The sequence below is a fragment of the Crotalus tigris genome, unplaced genomic scaffold, assembly GCF_016545835.1.
Source record: "Crotalus tigris isolate CLP2741 ecotype Arizona unplaced genomic scaffold, ASM1654583v1 scf7180000024437.13266115, whole genome shotgun sequence".
Lineage (NCBI taxonomy): Eukaryota > Metazoa > Chordata > Lepidosauria > Squamata > Viperidae > Crotalus > Crotalus tigris.
Window position 1 is genome coordinate 5,029,689 of NW_024100606.1, and position 18,191 is coordinate 5,047,879.

At 37.0% G+C, this 18,191-nt stretch overlaps 2 protein-coding genes across 3 annotated transcripts in view; one reads left to right on the plus strand and one right to left on the minus strand.

Annotated features, from left to right (window-relative positions):
• The window catches only part of CDKL2 (cyclin dependent kinase like 2), a 107,891-nt gene extending 90,274 nt beyond the window's left edge, over window positions 1–17,617 (plus strand). Inside the window, exon 14 of the mRNA XM_039331775.1 lies at window positions 17,531–17,617. Coding sequence (XP_039187709.1) covers window positions 17,531–17,584 — 54 coding nt within the window. The 3' untranslated portion in view covers window positions 17,585–17,617. The remainder of the gene's footprint in view (window positions 1–17,530) is intronic.
• PARM1 (prostate androgen-regulated mucin-like protein 1) overlaps window positions 9,164–18,191 on the minus strand; it is a 70,613-nt gene continuing 61,585 nt past the window's right edge. For both annotated transcript variants that reach the window (XM_039331780.1, XM_039331781.1), the window contains exons 3-4: window positions 16,872–16,950; window positions 9,164–10,797 (exon numbers count right to left, since the gene is read on the minus strand). In XM_039331780.1, the coding sequence (XP_039187714.1) occupies window positions 10,713–10,797; window positions 16,872–16,950 (164 nt within the window). In that variant the 3' untranslated portion in view covers window positions 9,164–10,712. The remainder of the gene's footprint in view (window positions 10,798–16,871; window positions 16,951–18,191) is intronic.

Consider the following 18,191-nt stretch of genomic DNA (forward strand, 5'->3'; position numbering starts at 1 on the left):
AAAGTGGAGAATTCAGAGGACTATCCAGAACATATGAAAAAGATAGTATTTTCGTCTGGTCCAAGCAAAGAAGCAATGTCATATAAAATGGCAGACCTCTTTCTTTAATCTCTAGAATTAGGCTTACTCCCGTCCAGCCTTTTGTATCTTTTATATCCTCCAAAGGTATGGCTGTGAATCTTTGAGAACTTAGAATTAATTTCAATCATTCTTGATAACAGCCTATTATGAGGGGCTCCTGTTGGAACCCAAATTGGGGGAACAGGGAGTAATTCTTCAAAAATGAAAGTCAGCTGTCCCCATCAACCCCTGAGGAGAGCTTGGAAAGTATCCTTTTCAGCTGGCTGACAGCCAGTTTGCATATTTCAAGAACCAGCTGTATCCCCTCCAGCCTTATGAAAATCCTGAAATATAGGTGGAACTTTTTAATGGATATTAGGTCAGTGTTTTTTAACCTCAACATTAAGATGCCAATTCTGAGGTTGAAGCCAATTCTGGGAGCTGAAGTCCACACATCTTAAAATTGCTGAGGTTAACAAAAACTGATCTAGATTCCATCTTTGTAATTCTATCTTTATGGAAAAATAGTTCCATAGCACTATATTTAATGTGTGCAGGCCCCTATTTATTTTTTAAAAAATTCTGTAGTTTAGTGGCTCATAAAAGAAGAATTTTCCACTTCCAGTTCAAACCTTTTGGTGACCTAGTTTGAAATAGTTTAATTATAAAGTACAAACTCATAGTTAAGACTGAAATCCTATACATAGAGCTGTTCCTCGTAACATTCCTCCAGGGCTTCAGTCAGTAGGAAAATATAGTAGTGTAATTTGTGCTACTCTGTTGGCTAAACTTCATTCATCTATTTCATTAACAAAGTTCACAGTAGTTCTCTCTTGCTGCGTTATTATGCGAATTTAAAGATGCCGATTATCTATCCCCTGGCTTTCTATCTCCCCTAATTGTAGAGTGAGAAAAGATGAAGGCTATTGTCATTTTTCAAGTTGCCCAAATCACTGCTTCTCACTGGTAATCTGTCATTTGGGATATTTCTGAAGATGAGCAAATGGGAGAAAGACCAGTATACCTCTGTCCAAAAATAACCCATGTGACAGGTTGTTGGGATAGAAGACGGTGTGGGATGAAGACGGAAGGAACCTATGGGATATATTGAGGGGCTCTTTCTGGCATTATCACAATCTCTCCTTCATCCCATCCACACATCAGTTGGACTAACTGGGGTACAGAAATGTATGAGTCTTCCAGAAGACTGATGGACAGATCTACCAGTCTTCCTGTCACTTTCCTTCTCCACCCTCCTCCTTTTTTACTCACAGATTGTAGCTCTTCCCAGCAAGCTCTGGGCAGTTTAAATGCAATGAAGGTCCAATCAGAGGGCCTCAGCTACTTTCCTGCTCCATCTTCCTCCTTTTTAACTCACAGATTAAGAGCTGATAGAAGCCAGTCTCCGAATGCTTTATTATCAAGACTTTGAATGACATGACTACAAATTATTCTACAACAAGGTTTTTATCAGGAGAAAATGGAAAACACTGTTAAAACTAAAACAGCTAAAGATGAATTTAGGCTGCCACTATGGCAGCTGGAGACCAGATAAAGGCTGTCTTATGAAGCTGTGCCCTTCAAAAACAGTTAGTGGAGATTTTCCAACTACTGAAGTATCTCTAGTTATTTAGGCATAGATCCCAATAAACTCAGTGGGACTCCTATATGTGGGATGTATTGAATACACTACAAATTCACTAGGAAATTGTATTAGAATATTCCATTTTATGGTAGGCATTTAATGTGAAGATATTTGGGATACTAGCAGCAAACCCTCACAGACTGCTTTTTTTATGGAATACTATTTGAATCTTCTGAAAGAGATTCGCATTTATTCATTGAACATCTGAGAACCTTGCCAAGATTAAATAAATAATGGTTAATGGTGGTCATAGTTTGGTAATGTGTAGACTCATCTAATGTAATTGAAGTGTCAAATTCAGTTTTAAAAATTAAGGAAATACTGAAATAGTATCAGTTTAGCTGTCTAAATATTAATGGGATAGAACATTTTCCAGATAGTTCCCTTAAATACTTACTTTCTAAATATTAATATGATCACTGATGTAATTGTAAAAAATATTGGTGTCTTAGCCAATTTTTATTTTGGAGTGACTGCAATTCAGTTGTGCCTGAGGCACTTAGCATAGCTTGATAGGTGCAGCATGTGGATTGAATCCATAGCTCGGTACTTGGCTGCACAGGCCTTCTGGAGAGGCCTCTGACTGCAAAATGCAGGCTGGAGCTCCAGTCCCAACTGCAGAATGAAGCTGCCCCTTTGGCCACAGAAAATGTGGGCTGGCTGGGCAGGGCTGTCAGTGCCAGAGATGTGTGGAAAAGACACCTCCCCAAAATAAGACCTGGTGTCTCTTTTGGAGGAAAAAAAAAAAGACCGGGTAGGTAGTCCTCGACTTAAGACCACAATTGAGCCCAAAATTTATGTTGCTATACAAGACATTTGTTAAGTGAGTTTTGCCTCATTTTACAACTTCTTGCAGTTGTTAAGTGAATCACTGCTATTAATTTAGTTACACAATTGTTAAGTGAATCTGGCTTCCCTATAGACTTTGTCAGAAGATCGCAAAAGATGATCATGTGAGACAGTGCAACTATCAAAAATATGAGCCAAATTGTCAAGCATCCATATGGCCATGGGGATGCTGCAATGGTTGTTAAATGTGAAAAATGATGTAAGTTTGAATGGTCACAAACTGCTGTAAGTTGAGGACTACTTATACAGGCTACTTTGTGGCTGCTAAGAATTCTTTCAGGTAATAATTCTGGAGGAGCCAGTTTTGTGCTGACCTTACTATTCTGGAAGGTTTATGTGAAATCTGTTGTATTGAATGTGTTTTGTTTCCTTATAGATTCTTAATGTAGTCGAAAAGCACTTGATTAAATGTCTACTAGATTATGTGACATAGTGTATTTACTCTGCAAACATACAAGTAACCATTTTTTGTTATTTAGAACAATGAAACTTTATGAATATAATGGAGTCATGAATTGAATCAGTTTAAGAAGTCCAGTGGAAGTATATTATCTTTGGGGAATACTCTATTGAACTGGTTTACAAATAATTGAATGTACTACCTCATCAGAATGAGATATATGTCCTATGTAAGGCTGTTCCATTGGACTTTGATGGAAAAAGCTACTGTCTATTTGGCAATCTTGCAGTGGGATCAGAATAGATGCAAGACCAAGAGATAAACAATGGCCTCTATTACAATTCTCCAAAGCTACTTTGATACATTATGCTTCCTTATGCATTTCAGAGTCCTGCTTCCATTTTTTCATGTAAAACATTCTGGTACATGGCTAGAACTAAAACTTAAATTGCAGCAGTTATTATGAGTATATATATTTTTTAATCTTGTAGTGATGATCAATAGGCTAGGTTTTCCAAATGTGAACAGTTAGGAAATTCAGTATCAATTCAATTACTTTATGGACCCAATATAAAAGCAAAGTTAGGTTAAACACAGCAAGATAAAGTTACAAGAGTAAACACAAGAAAAAAAAGTGAAAAATATCATATAACAAATTAGGGTAAAAATAATATAATGCTTTAGTGCTTTATGTAATAATCGTCTACATAGTACAGTCAAAAATAGTCCAAAATTAAAGGTATTTATTTATTGAGCGGTGACATGAACTTTATGTGGCTGTGCAGCTCAACGCTGAATTCAGAATTCCCCAATAACAACATTCCTTCCTTCCTCCCACTCACCCCTTCCTTCCTTCCTTCCTTCCTTCCTTCCTTCCTTCCTTCCTTCCTTCCTTCCTTCCTTCCTTCCTTCCTTCCTTCCTTCCTTCCTTCCTTCCTCTATTTTATCTGGTTTAACCAGAAGAGCAAAATATTCAAAACAAGACCTAATTAAATGAAAACAAAACATGCAAAAGTACAAAATGTGGCTCCATAACCATTTTCTCCTTAGGTCCTGGGAAAATAACTAGATCCAATAGTTTTTTCAATGACTAAAGATGGGAGCCACATGAATCTCTGGTGGGGATCATTCCAAAAGGCCAGGAATTGCAGCAGAGTAGGTGCAGCATGTCATGGGTCTCTTGAGATGATAACTGATGGGACCCAATGCGCATCCATCCTGCTAGTTTGTACCAGATAAGTAAAAACAACTGGAGATAGGTAGTCCCTAGATAGCCAGGCCTTTCCCTTGAATGGCTTTAAAGATGATAACCAGTACCTTAAATTTCACTTGGAAGCCAACTAGTTATCAATGCAGTTTGCAAAACAGCAAGGTGATAATAATGTGCAGCATGTGGAGCAGCAGTAGTTTCTGGATAATCTTCAAGGGAGAGCCCCAAGTACAGTGCATTATAGTAATCCAGTTGTGAGGTAATTAAATTATGAGTTTGAAGGAACTCTTGATCCAGGAAAGGGTGCAATTTAGCAGAAGCTGAAAGTTCAAGAGGAACCATAGATTGTATGCAAGTCTCAAATGGAAAAGAACACATGAATCAGTAATGAAATACAGTTGGATCCAAAAGATTCAAACAATTAGAGTCACTCAGTCTTATCACAATTGAATATGAGTCTGTTCTTCCTCATCCAGATCTATGCAGACTCCAAGTGCTAGACAGGTATTTCAACTTTCCTGGCCAGCCAAGGACATCCATTGGCAGATGACATCCATTGGCAGATGGTTTTATGTAGATGTTAAGTAAAAGAAAATGTTGAGTCCACACATAAAAAACTGTGGGCAAGATCTTTCTTCACCTGTCAACACTAATTGAACCAGAAATGTAAAAAGGAGGAAAATCCTTGTAAAATGGTCCCTCCCATTCCCACCCCTGTTTTGCCAATATCTAAAGCTGCCAAGAGATTAAGGAACACAAGGATGGACGCAACAACAATCCAACAATCAACAATGCTATATCCATATTAATCTTTGGTCTGAAGTTAATTGAATCAAGTCCTGATAATCCTCTTTTTACAAGGCTTTCAGGAGTTTTAGCCCAACCATCATCTCTACCATCTTCCCAAAAAAGGGATGGTTGGAAACTGGACTGTAATCCTTCAGGGCCTTTCAGTCCAGAGATAGCTTCTTGAAGACAGGGTATATTATAGTCTCTCTTATGGCCAATGAAATCACCCTTCACAATAGGCTCAACCTTAAGTCAATCTCTGGGCATCATTAACCATCCAGGAGAATCTGAATCTAGAAAGTAGGTGGGCCAAATTGGAGAAACCTCTCCACTTTCCAGGAAGTAATAGAATCAAACTCACTCCAAATAACAAAACAGGACACTATCCTGAGCAGGTTAACTGGAAGTTAGCAGCTGGCGACCATCTTGGAATAGATCTGAATGTTTTCATCTGCCAAATAGCAAGAATATTCCTCAAAGAAAGCCTGGAGATGATCTTGTGGCCCATCCCTTCCCAAATAAGGACCAGATTGTCCCAATATACCTGCTCTTCAGCTACCAGCACAATAAAGGCAATGTTTTGCTACTCTTATCAACATGATGTAATCCCTAATGTGGGTTCTTACACATGCTTGTATGATCTACTTTTTGTCTTCCTTGAATATCTTCCAGATGCAGAGATAAGAGAAAGAACAATAACTAGTTTTATAAATGACTTTGTGGACTTTCTGCTGAAAATCAATAAAAATGAACTGGTGATTTCTGGATTTGCCAATTAAAAAGGGCTGTAAAGAGGCAGAAGGAAATAATGTTTTGTAATTATGAATGGAAGAAATGGCATTATGTATGTTTATAACTGCTGTGATGAAGATTGGAACTTACTTTAAATATCTTTTTTTCTTGATTTCAATAATTTTTAATCTTTTCCTTTTCTTCTATATTTTTTATGCTTGTTTTTTAACTTTGCAAAAGTTTCTGCCTATCTACTTATGCATGTTTCTGGCCTCTGTTAACATACCGTACTTCATTTCCTAGAACACTCAAGGAACATTCTGGGATTGACACAGGGAGGGAGGGAGACCACATAAGGGCAATCTCATTAATGCTCAGCCACATGCCCATCCCAGGCCATGATCAGCCTCAGCTGAACAGCTCTCCAGTCCCTTGGGGCAAACCTCTCTCTGGAATTCTACCAGCTCTATTGTCACCTGGGGTGAACTGCTCTAACAGGTGAGGTGGATGGTTACAAAAGTCATACATACATACATACCTGCTGTCAAAGCACATTAGATTTGCAACTATTTAATATAAACCAATCTATCATGCTTTTCCAAGCAGGCATAGACCAATACTTTATATCAGTCATAGAAAAAGATAAAGTAACAATGCCATTTGTTTCACCTTTTACAGCAAACGGCAATCTTTCACAGGAAATGCCCTTTCTACATACATACATATATAACAAAAAGGATCACTTGGAGGCTTCTATAGAACATAAAACAAGTCAGGAGAGAGATTGGTATCACCAGAACAGGCCAATCACATTTGAATGCCTCAAGAACTACAGTTCCCTGGCCTTGGACTACTGGCCAGAGGCCATACTCTAAAGTGGCTATCTAGATAAATATTAACTTGATCTGATCTACATTTAACACATCTAACGTCAAGCCAACACAGAGTAGTGATGGAACCGATGGCTCTAGTGAGACCCAGTTTAAAGTCCACTTTCAATCTCTGAGTGATTTTTGACCAATCTCTCTCAAGCTAGGCTACCCGATAGGGGCATTGTAAGGAAAAGTGAGTAGACGGAGCATGGTGTATACCACCTTTAGTTCTTGAAGGAAAGGCAGGATGTAGATCTAGAAATTTAATAGATAAATCAATAAAAGCTACATATAGTTAATGATTACTGTTCCATCATTATTTTCCCTTTTCCACCTATTCAAACTCGTTTGGTGAAAACTGCAAGAATTTTGGGATCTATTGCCGTGGCTTTCAATGCACACAGGGGGCTCTGATGATGTATAGGTAGTCCTCGAGTTATGACCCTTAATCATTATTCAAAATTACAATTACTCCCCAGAGCTACTCACCACTTGTTTTCAAAGTTATGGCTGCACTCCCTCCCTGCAGTCACATGACTACATTTTAGGTGCTTGGCGACTGACTCACCTTTACAGTGCTTTTTTTGCTGGTTTCTGATGTTTATTTCAGGTTTCAGGCAAAAAACAGTGATTGCTTAATGTCTGTGGTGTTTGCTTAATGACCACCTCAAAAAATTATCTTTAAAAAATTGGATCGACACATGATGCCTTTATTTATGACCATGACATACCACCATAATTCTGGGCTCATTTATGGTCATAAATGCCTGCATGGATAACTCAAAGCTGATTTAACAGGAAGTTGAAACATCAGGTATATTTAGTAAACATGACTGCACTTGATATCATAGAAAACTCAGAGCAATGTTTGATTGGATCGTCTAGCTCAGGGCGTTTCAACCTTTTCACCCATTGTACCACTTTTAGGATATGGCAGTATTCCTTCCTTCCTTCCCTCCCTCCATGCCCAGGAAGGGACAAGGGGAGGGGGACAGGCTGCCAATGCAGCTAGTGCCTGTGCTGCCGGTGGCCATGGCTTGAAAGGCCACTGTAAATGCAGTGTTAAGAGCAGAGTGGTGGGAAGATATTTGTAATGAGGGAGAGAGTAAAACAGGCATTCCCTGAAGCAAATGGTCCTCGCCCACTTCACACACCTGTGGACTCTGGGGGAAGGGACACCGTCAACAGCATGAAAGTCCACGTTACCTGCGCTACACTGCCCAGACTCCAGCCTGGTTTTGGCAGGCAGCAGCATGCTCTCACCGCGTGGAGCGGCTGGGCTGAGCAAGGCAAACAGGCACATACCGAATTTGTCTGGGCGCATGCAGAGGCAGCGGTGAGCACATGCGCTTGCTGTCCTGGTTGATTGTTTTGCCACGCAGGCTGACCTCATTTTGAGTGCTTCCCTTTCACCCTCCCTCATTACAAGTATCTTCCTGCAATTCTGCTCTTAATGTTGTGTGGCTCTTGTCCAGCAATTTACAGTGGCCTTTCAAGCCATGGTCACCGGCGGGACAGCCACCAGCTGTTTCTTGTTTGTCTCTACCACCTGTGTGTGCGCTCAGCCTGTTTTTTGTCCTCTCCTCTCTTGGCCTTCTTCCTCCTTTTACCTTTGGTGCAGCTCCAGCTGACTCTTCTTCCACCTCCCAAGGCTGCAGGGGGGTTTCTCTCCTTCTCTTGCCCAAACTGCCTCCTTTTATACCCCTTCCTGTCTCCGCCCCCTCTTCCTTCTTTCTCTTCTGGAAGTGCCGATCCTGGGGCCTTTGCCTCGCCCCAGCAGCCCTGCAGCTCCTGAAGACTCTCTCAGGGCAAGTCCTGCGCTGGGTCACTTTGGCTTGTTCCCTCCCCAGTTACCGGTTGAAAAGCCCTGGTCTAGCTAACAGAACACTCTGCTTTATGAATACATGAAAGGAGACAAAGATATCAGGGATCAAGACTATTAGGCTAATCCCATTCAGGTAGCAATGAAATCAATACAGCACTAAAAGGCAGATAGTTTTTATCCTCAGTATGGATTCTTCCCTACTAAGTAGTATGTACCCATGATGAACCCATGTGATTTGTACAATCGTAACTTAAATTAAATAGGCTCCACCATGATGTCACTACATTCAATCTTCCATTTTTATCCTAAGATCAAACAAATCAGTCACCCTGTCTAATACCAACAATGTACCAACATAAATCTGCACCTGTAATGACAACTGTATTTTATATAATCAGTTTTAATGGTAAAATAGTAAGAAATAGCAGTCTTTAAAAACTTACTGTGAATATTGATGAAATTGAAGCCAACTGACATTTTAGATAACAGCACAAAGCATGTACATAGAATGTCATGCAACCAAATGGTTTGTAGAACATTAAACAGAGCAGTATAGTGATAAAATATGAAAGTAAACATTATGAATGCTGAGAAAATGTCAATTTTAAAATATTATTATGCTGTTCAAATAACTATACCTCAAATATTGTGTATTGCATTATATTATGTAATAATTAGAGCATGGAAAGACACAAAAACATCTTACCTAAATATGTTCGTATTTCTAACCTTATTTTATACATAAAAGAGATATATTGAAGGGAAAGAAAAACCATAGAAGTTCAAACTCAAATCATGTTTTATTAACTCAAACTAGGAGCATATAAACTGGCAAAGGAAAATAGTAGTAAGTGTTATCTGAAGTAATGGATAATACAAACAGATTAATTTTGTAATAGTTTCATCTGATCATTTCTTAAATGAAGTTTTAAAAGGTAACATTCATAGTTGTCACTGCAGATATACTGCAGAGTAGGTCATGAGACGAGGACAAACTGTCTATCGAGAAGTACTTACTATCTGCTTAAAACATGACTCATACTTATTAGAGAGGGGAATGATCACCATCGAAGTTGGTGGTTTTAAAACTTATTAGATAATTAGATGGAAAATGAATATATCAATGGAATCCAATTTATACCAAGGATCTGGACCAAAAAAATGAGGCTTTTGTGATAACGACTAGAAAGGAATAAATCTCATTTGGAATCCAACTGCACAAAGCTAGAGTTCATTCATTCATTCAATTGAACATCTATATGTCTGGATGGTTTAAGGACTCCTACCTTGTACAATAGGTTGGACTAAAAGACCTCCAAGGTAGGGACCAGGCTTCTATGATTCTGATTCATTTTAGAGCTGCCTTGGAATATAACTTCCCTAATTACTTGCCAGCATAAAATATCAGATATTGGCAAACATGACTACTCTTGATATCACAGAAAACTCAGAACAATGTTTGATTGGATCAACTAGCTAACAGAACATTCTCTTTTATGAACACATGAAAGGAAAATATGGAATAGTTAAAACTTGGTACATATCAAAGAGGTAATATTTTACTTTTGGAAATAATACCATTCCTTTTATATCAAATCTATTAGTTTTTTGGTGGGGGAGAATTATTCATTCCTTAAATGATATTTGTGTGATATCAGTGGACCAACAGAAGTTACCTCTGTTAAAGAGCACTCAGGGTTTGCTGAATTGGTATGATTCAATAAGGAGGAAGGCAGTTGTTAAGAGAACTACTTAACAAAGTAGTTAACAAGGACTTCATTGAAGTATAAGATAGTATAATATTCAATTGAATGTTAATGAGAACACTCTTCTTACAGAAATAGCAGTGGTGAAGACAAATAAACAAGAGCAAGATTTGGTATCAATCTTCTGAGATTGCCATTAAACAATTATTACCTTAAAGGTTTTCTGAGGATCAGCTAAAGAGACCATACTGCTTCTTCATACCAAGTCTGCCACTAAAGGTTCACCTGTCATAAGTTGCTAGGAATACAAATTCCTAATAGCAAATCTGCCATTAATGCTATCATGTTGTTAAAACTGCAGTTTTGTCAGAGTGTTCCATATATCTTCATTTTTTTCCAGAAACTGTAGCAACTTATTAAATAAGACTTATTTATTGTAAGTATTACTTGAATCTGATTCACGTTGTAGAGTTTGGTTTCTATTAAATTCCAAAAATTCACTGAAACAGCAAAAAAGAATAAAATATAGGAAATGCACGTCAAAAGATACTGGAACATAGTGCTTTTGGTGAACTAGATGCTTCATGATACAAGAACAGCTTTGGCTTGGCTAATATTCTTAGATTAGGAATCATCGTACAGAGGATTGTTGTAGTTTCCCCAGGATCCATAATCATGGTCATCAAAAAGTCTGCCATATGAAGAATGCCTAAGAATGAAAAAGAAACAGCATATTACTCAAGTTAGTCATCCTTTTCACTATGCCTTCATTACCGAAGTTTCTCTTTATCATACATAGAGTAAGACAGAAATCAATCAACATCCAAGTACATGAGAGCAGATATGCTATTGTTGCCAATACACAAATTTGGTAGGATAAAACACATGAATGGAATATACGGCTAAATGGATTTAAATTATTTAAAAAAACAGACCTAATAAAAGAGGAGGTAGGTAAGAGTTGCACTATATATAAGAAATAACTACATCTCTACAGAAATATAGCAGAACCATATTGAAAATTACCTTGAATGCATTTGAATCAATACAAAAGCAAAAAAGAATGACATTGCCATAGGTGTACACTACAAGACACCCAACCAAGCAGAGGAAATAGATAAGCTTTTTGATAGTCAATTAACTAAGGTATGTAAGAAGCACATCATAATGGTAAGGGGGGACTTTATGTGCCTTGACATCCATTGGGAGACAAACTCTGTACTTAGTGGAAGATCAAACAAATTCCTGATGAACCAAGCAAAAAACTTGTCTCCCAAAAGGTAGAGGAGGGAACTAGAGGGTCAACCATACTGGACTTAATTCTAACAGAGATAAAATGGGAAAAGGTGTTGAAGTTACAGGAATCTTGGGAGTGGCTGGGTAGTGATCATGCAATATTGGAATTCAATATTATACAAGCACAAGCAATCGAATAAAATCAAAATAGAGTCTTGGAGTTCAAGAGAACTGATTTCAATAAACCTAGAGAGAGGTTGAAAATAAATGAGAATCCTCAAGGGGAAAACAATCCAAGAAACTTGAGAAGCTTTGAACAGTGAGATTATAAAAGCCCGGTCTAGCACAATTCCAACAAAGAAGAAAAATGTCAAAAGAAACCAGCATGGCTGCACAAAGTACTCTCTGCTAAACTGAAAGACAAAAAGGACAAGTATAAAAAGTGAATAGAGGGGCATATAACTAAAGCAGAATACCAGCACATATCCCGAACCTGCAAAAATGAAGTCAGGAAAGCTAACGTTCAAATGAACTAAGGCTTGCAATAAAAGTAAAAAATAATAATAAAAAAATTCAACATGTAAAAAACAACAAAAAAGTCAAGGAAATGTTTGGTCCATTAATTAGAGAAAATGGCAAGACACTGAAGTGAAGAGAAGCAGACAGAAAGCTGAATTGCTTAATCATTTCTTTCTTTCTTTCTTTCTTTCATTAAAGGAAAAAAACAGTCCAACCTATCAAAAAATACTGTAAAATGCAGATTAGAAATCCAAGTCAAAATAAGCAAGAAAATATTAAGAGAATATTACCAGGACCAGATAAGGTTTTGAAGGAATTGGCAGACATGATCTCAGAACCACTGAACTATATCTTTAAAAGATCCTGGAGCACCGGGGAACTACCAGAGGACTGAAAAAGGGCTGATGTATTTCCCATCTTTAAAAAAAGGGAAAAAATGGTTCTGGGAAACAATGCCCCTGTCAGTCTGACACCAATATCTGGGAAAATTCTGGAAAAGATCATCAAGCAACGAATCTGCAAAAATCTAACCTGAAGCCAACATGGGTTTGTCAAAAACAGATCATGAAAGACAAATCTTACTGCATTCTTTGACAAAGTGACAAAATTAGTGGACCAATGAAATGCTGTGGATATAATTTACTTGAACCTCAATAAGGCATCTGATAAACTACAACCTACTACTTGATAAGACAGAAACATATGGGACAGCCAGTAGCAGCACCAAATGGATTTATAAGTGGCTGACCAATCGCACTCAATGTGTAATTCTTAATGGAACTGCATCTATATGGAGGGAAGTATGCAGTGGGATCTCCAATGCTATCTTAGGCCCAGTACTTTTCAAAATCTTCATCAATGATTTAGATGCAGGGATAGATGGGGAACGCATCGAATTTGCAGAATACACCAAGCTGGCAGGAATAGCCAACACTCCAGAAGATAGGCTTAAGATACAGAAGGATCTTGACAGACTTGAACACTGTGCCTTATCTAACAAAATGAAATTCAGTGGTGAGAAAAATATGGTTCTGCATTTAGGCAGGAAAAACCAGATGCACATGTATAGAATAGATGGTACTTGGCTCAATATTAACAACTACGAGAGGGATCTTGGACAATCAGTTAAATATGACCCAAGAGTGTGCTGCAGCTGCAAAAAAAGCCAACATAGCCCTAGGCTGTATTAACAGAGAAACAGAATCAAAAACACGTGAAATGTTAATACCACTTATAATGCCTTAAGACCATGCTTGGAATACTGAATTTAGTTTTGGTTGCCACGATATAAAAATGATATTGCGACTTTACAAAGAGTGCAGAGAAAAGCAAGAAAAATGATTGGGGGGCTAGAGGAACTGTTGCAGGAATTGGGGATGTTGAATTTAATGAAAAGAAAGACTATGGGTTAACATAATAGCAATATTCTAATATCTCAGGAGCTGCCACAAAGAATAGGGGATCAACCTATTCTCTAAAGTGCCTGAAGGCAGGACAAGAAGCAACGGATGTAAACTAATCGAGAGACTCAGTCTAGAGCTAAGAAGAAATTTTCTAATAATTAATTGTTAATTAATTTTTAACAATTAATACAATGACTTGTCCCCAGAAATTGTGGATGCTCCAACACTGGATGGTTTTGAGAAGAGATTGGGCAACCATTTATTTGAAACGGTATAGGATTTCTTGCCTGAGCAGGGGATTGGACTAGAAGGCCTCCAAGGTCCCTTCCAATTCTGTTATTCAGTTTTTTCCCTATTATTACACATACTTCTGGAAAATAATTCCCTCTGTCCACTTAACACCTTTCTTTTAGTCATTCAACTGCCAGGTTAATAACATGTAAAAGTTTCATTCTTCAGATTAGTTTGGAATCTCTTTTATCTTAGTTGAGTACTTATTTCAGTCATGAAGTGATCATCCTGTCAATTTTAGGAATAAGTTCAGGAAGACCACCAGCAGCAACAACAACAGTTACACTTTAGCTTAGCTTCCTGGAAAAGAATGACAGTCCAAGTTCCAATAATAAATATAAGCAACTATGGTAGCTGGGAGGAAAAGATGAAGGCCAAAGGATCAAGACCTGTATCAGGACATATTTTTTGAGGGGGGGAGAAGCATTAATCACTGCTTCCCCTATCTACCTCCCAATCAACAGCAGCATGTTATTTCAGGTGGAAAGTTTGTACTTGTACAGAGAAGAGGATGAATATTCAAATAGCGGGAAGAAAGAGAGAAAGAAAGAGGGAAATAGGGAAAGGAAGGGAGGAAGGGAGGGAGGGAGGCTTCCAGTTTTGCGCAGTAGTGCAGCAGCCAAGGGATCGCGGGGCTCCGCACCCTATGGCTGATTTTCTTCCTGTTAGGGGACCCTAAATGGGCCAGAAGTCATCCCAAAGAGGTGGCAAAGAAGGAAGTCTCGTGGACCATGGAGACACACTGGTCAGATTGGCCCAGGAAAAGCCTTCCAGAAACCAACAAGAGAAAGGCTAGCCTAACTTCAGAGTCTAGCCCAAGCTACAAGCAACCGAAGCCCAAAAGCACTATTTTAAGCTGACTGTAAACAACGTGTTTGGATCTGGGTAAGAATATCGATTTTCTCTATTCTACTTATTAACTAATTTCCTGGGGGGGAAAAACCCACCCAAGAAGAAAAAAAAACTCTGAAAGTTGAGGAGGGGGACCTTTGCTCCGCCCTCCTACAGACGGGAACGGCGAATTAAACATTTTATGGTGGATAGAAATATTTTGAAATGAAATGAATACATGACTTAAATTTGGATAAGTTTGAAACGGATAAAATCTGTTAAGATTTTCAATTTAAATTATGAAAATAGAAGACAACTGTTTATTTTGAAAACTGAAAAATGAACTGATGCTGACATCTATTGGTGGATGAAAATTACAACAATAGTTGCTCTAATACAGGAATTGGCAAGGCCCAAGAAAAGTTAATCTATTTTTGTGACCTTCAAAGTTTCAATAATAGAGAACAGCTGTGACAAAAAAACCATCCTGGGCTATATACGAAACGAGAACTATAAACTTTAGAGAAAAAAAATCTGGCCTTTCTGGATTACAAACATTTACCTAACTGTGACTCTAAAGCTGTCTGCAGAGAAAGGAAAACCCTGATTTTTGGCTATCATGGAAAATCAGAGATCTGCAGAAAGAATATATTAAGAAAAAACAAATACTTTCCAAGAGGTATGAGATGTTGCAACCAATTCAAACAGCAATGATCTTAAACTATGAGGAAATTAAAAATAACCTTGAAAATATAAATGAATCCATCTCCAAATTAACTTCACAACAATAAACTCTCACAAAACAATAATAGAGAGGGAGGAGATAAAACAGACAGTTGAACATAAATTAGAAGAAAGAGATTTAAAGATGGAACTTAATAACACAAGGAAGTATGACTTAGCCCAAGTGGGAAAAAACTCACAAGAAATATTGGACATGGAAAAGATAACTTATACTCTAAGATTAAAAAATAAATCTGAGGACAAGAAAAAAGATCTGACAAAATGGATCGCAGAGCTGTCAAGAGTACCATGAGAATTGGAGAGACAAAAAGTGATAAGAGAAACCAAGAGAGAAAGTAAGGAAAAAATGAATGAATGAATACGAAGGGACAAAATCTTTCCACAAAGACATTTTACTTGATTTGCCTCTTATACCTACAACAACATCTACAAGACTATGGAAAGACTCTTTGATTCAATGGAATATATTGATTAGGAAAGATGTTTGGCAAAAGAAAAAGGCTAAAGTGAGAATTAAGAAATTAGATGATGGGATGTATCAGAGGGAATATTTAATAATTAAACATTTGTTTGATTATGGTTAAAAACAACATAATTTTTTTTGGAAATAAATGTATTTTAATTTAAGAGGGATATGTATTTTAAGTAGTATATTATTTTCTTAATCTTTCTTCTTCCTTTTCTTCTCCTTTCTTGTTTTTTTTTTTAAATTTAAGACATGAGAAATGTAAAAGTGTTGGGATTGCTTGTATGAAGAAAATAGACTTAAATATTTAAATGTAATTAACTTTGAGAAAATTTTAACTAGTAAGAATATTTTGAACACTGTGGTGAAAACAAATTTAAATAAGAATTATAAACCGGATTTATGACAAGGCAACCAAGATGTCTAGATAGAAAAGAAGCATTATATGGATGTGATTATTATTTGTAGAAACGTTGGAAAAATCTTTATACTCAATTATTATTTATCAAAATAATAAGAATTGTATTAATTCAAGGTTGACAAAGAAAATATTATTGGAAGAAGAGAAAATCAAGCAAAGGTACTATGTGGATTATAGATTATAGAAACTAATTGTTAGAGATTGTTTTGTAAATATAAACCCAGACAACAAACTGTTTACCAAATATTAAGGCGACTATGTTAAAAAAATCAATAAAACATATTTAAAAAGAAAAAAGAAAAAAGGAAGGAAGGAAGGAAGGAAGGAGGGGGAAGGCAGAAAGTTTTGTGGTTGTGCGGAGAAAAATCATCACAATTTGGGTTGCAGAAAAATATCTTGGGTAGCACGAGATAATAGAACAGAGACAGAAGCAACATGAGAAAGAGGTAAGAGAAGGCAATTAAACCTACAAATGAGCAGACAGCAGAAGTATAGCTTCAGAATAGTAATGGTGCAGCAAATCAAAGAGAGAGAGAGAGAGAGAGAGAGAGAGAGAGAGAGAGAGAGAGAGAGAGAGAGAGAGAGAGAGAGAGAGAGAGACAGACAGACAGACAGACAGAAGAGGAAAGCTATGGGAAGTACAGTGAGGGAATAATGTAAATGCAGAACTATGAAGGATTTAAAGTGAAAAACAATACTGTGACAATGTACAAATGGCTTTATAGTTATTTATACTGTATATAGAATGAGATAAAATCAGTATATAACATGGGAGGCACCCACTTTCAGTGCTACAAAAAGTTACAAAGCCCATCTCAATCTTCCAAACAAATGATCGTTTCTCTTCTGAATAAGAGTTTGCCAAATCTTACCTGATTTTTAAAAATGCAGCTATGCCAAATACCAATAGAACCACAGCAATCACAGTTATAGTAATAGCTGCAATGCTTCCTACATAGAAAAAAAGAGTGCATAAATTGGATGGATGATTATCATTTCAAGATATTTTTTATTTTGGATTCATATCAATACAATATATTTGCACAATGTGCTCTGAAGTAGCACATTCTTGTTTTATGTTTTGCTAAGCAATCTAACTAGAAAGGACTGTTTCTTTTGGTAACCATTTAAATCAGTCAAAGAATAACTGTGAACTAGTTTTCTGAGTGCTAAACAATAGGCATAAGAAAAATACCTCTAAATCACATTTCCAGTTGGTTTGAGTTATGATTTAGTTTGATTACTGAACTGAATATTTATTGCTCTTAATTCAGGAGAAGCCTACTAGCATCTTTTCCAACCAACACGTTATTAAAAGTACAAGGTTTTGTGCTGTGTTCATCATATGCAATAGAATAACTAGACTAATGTAGGGTTTAAATTGGGATGATGTGCAGGAGGGAGAAGAAGAATGGAAGGCAAAAACATAGTGGTTATACAGACCATTATGCAAATTACATACGAGGCAAATTATAAGAACCTTAGGAATTAACAATGGTAATATGTTAAACACCTATTGTATTTCTTCTAGCATCGCCTGCAATCTTTTTATGAATGTATGTTCAGCAATTTCTTGCTCAACTGAGCTGATACTTGAGGACTACTCAACCGGTTGTAAGTCGAGGACTACTCAACTTGTGCAGCAGCACCGTTTGCAGAATGGGACTTTTGGCGGGCTCAACAGGGCAGAGACAGCCTGGACAATTCCTATTGGCTTTTGAAAGCCAATAGAATTAGACTCTATTCAAGAGAGTCTATTCTACAGGTTTGACTAGTTGGAGTTCTAAAACAGAGCATCATGAAGGCATCCTGAAATTTGCTGGTATTTATTGCTCATATTAAATTCTCTCTTTTATAAAATAAAGTAGAATGTTAAAAATATTTAAAAATGAACATACTTTTAAATCCTTTTTCATATATGTGTAACTTTGATTATATTAAACAACCAAAAAACTCTTCTTTAAAACCCAAACTGGCTTTGTTTTGGGTTAAGAGGTTCCTACTATATGCAAAAATTCAAATGAATTAAAAAAGCCATTCCATTTTGAAAAGACTGATTATCCATTATATGTCCAAATGTCGTCAATGAGTGGTGATTTCTATGTTATTTTTTTTCTTTTGTTTATGAGCTGCCCATAGTTATGTTGTATAAGAGTCTATGTACATTTATAAAAAATTTAAAAAGGTAATAA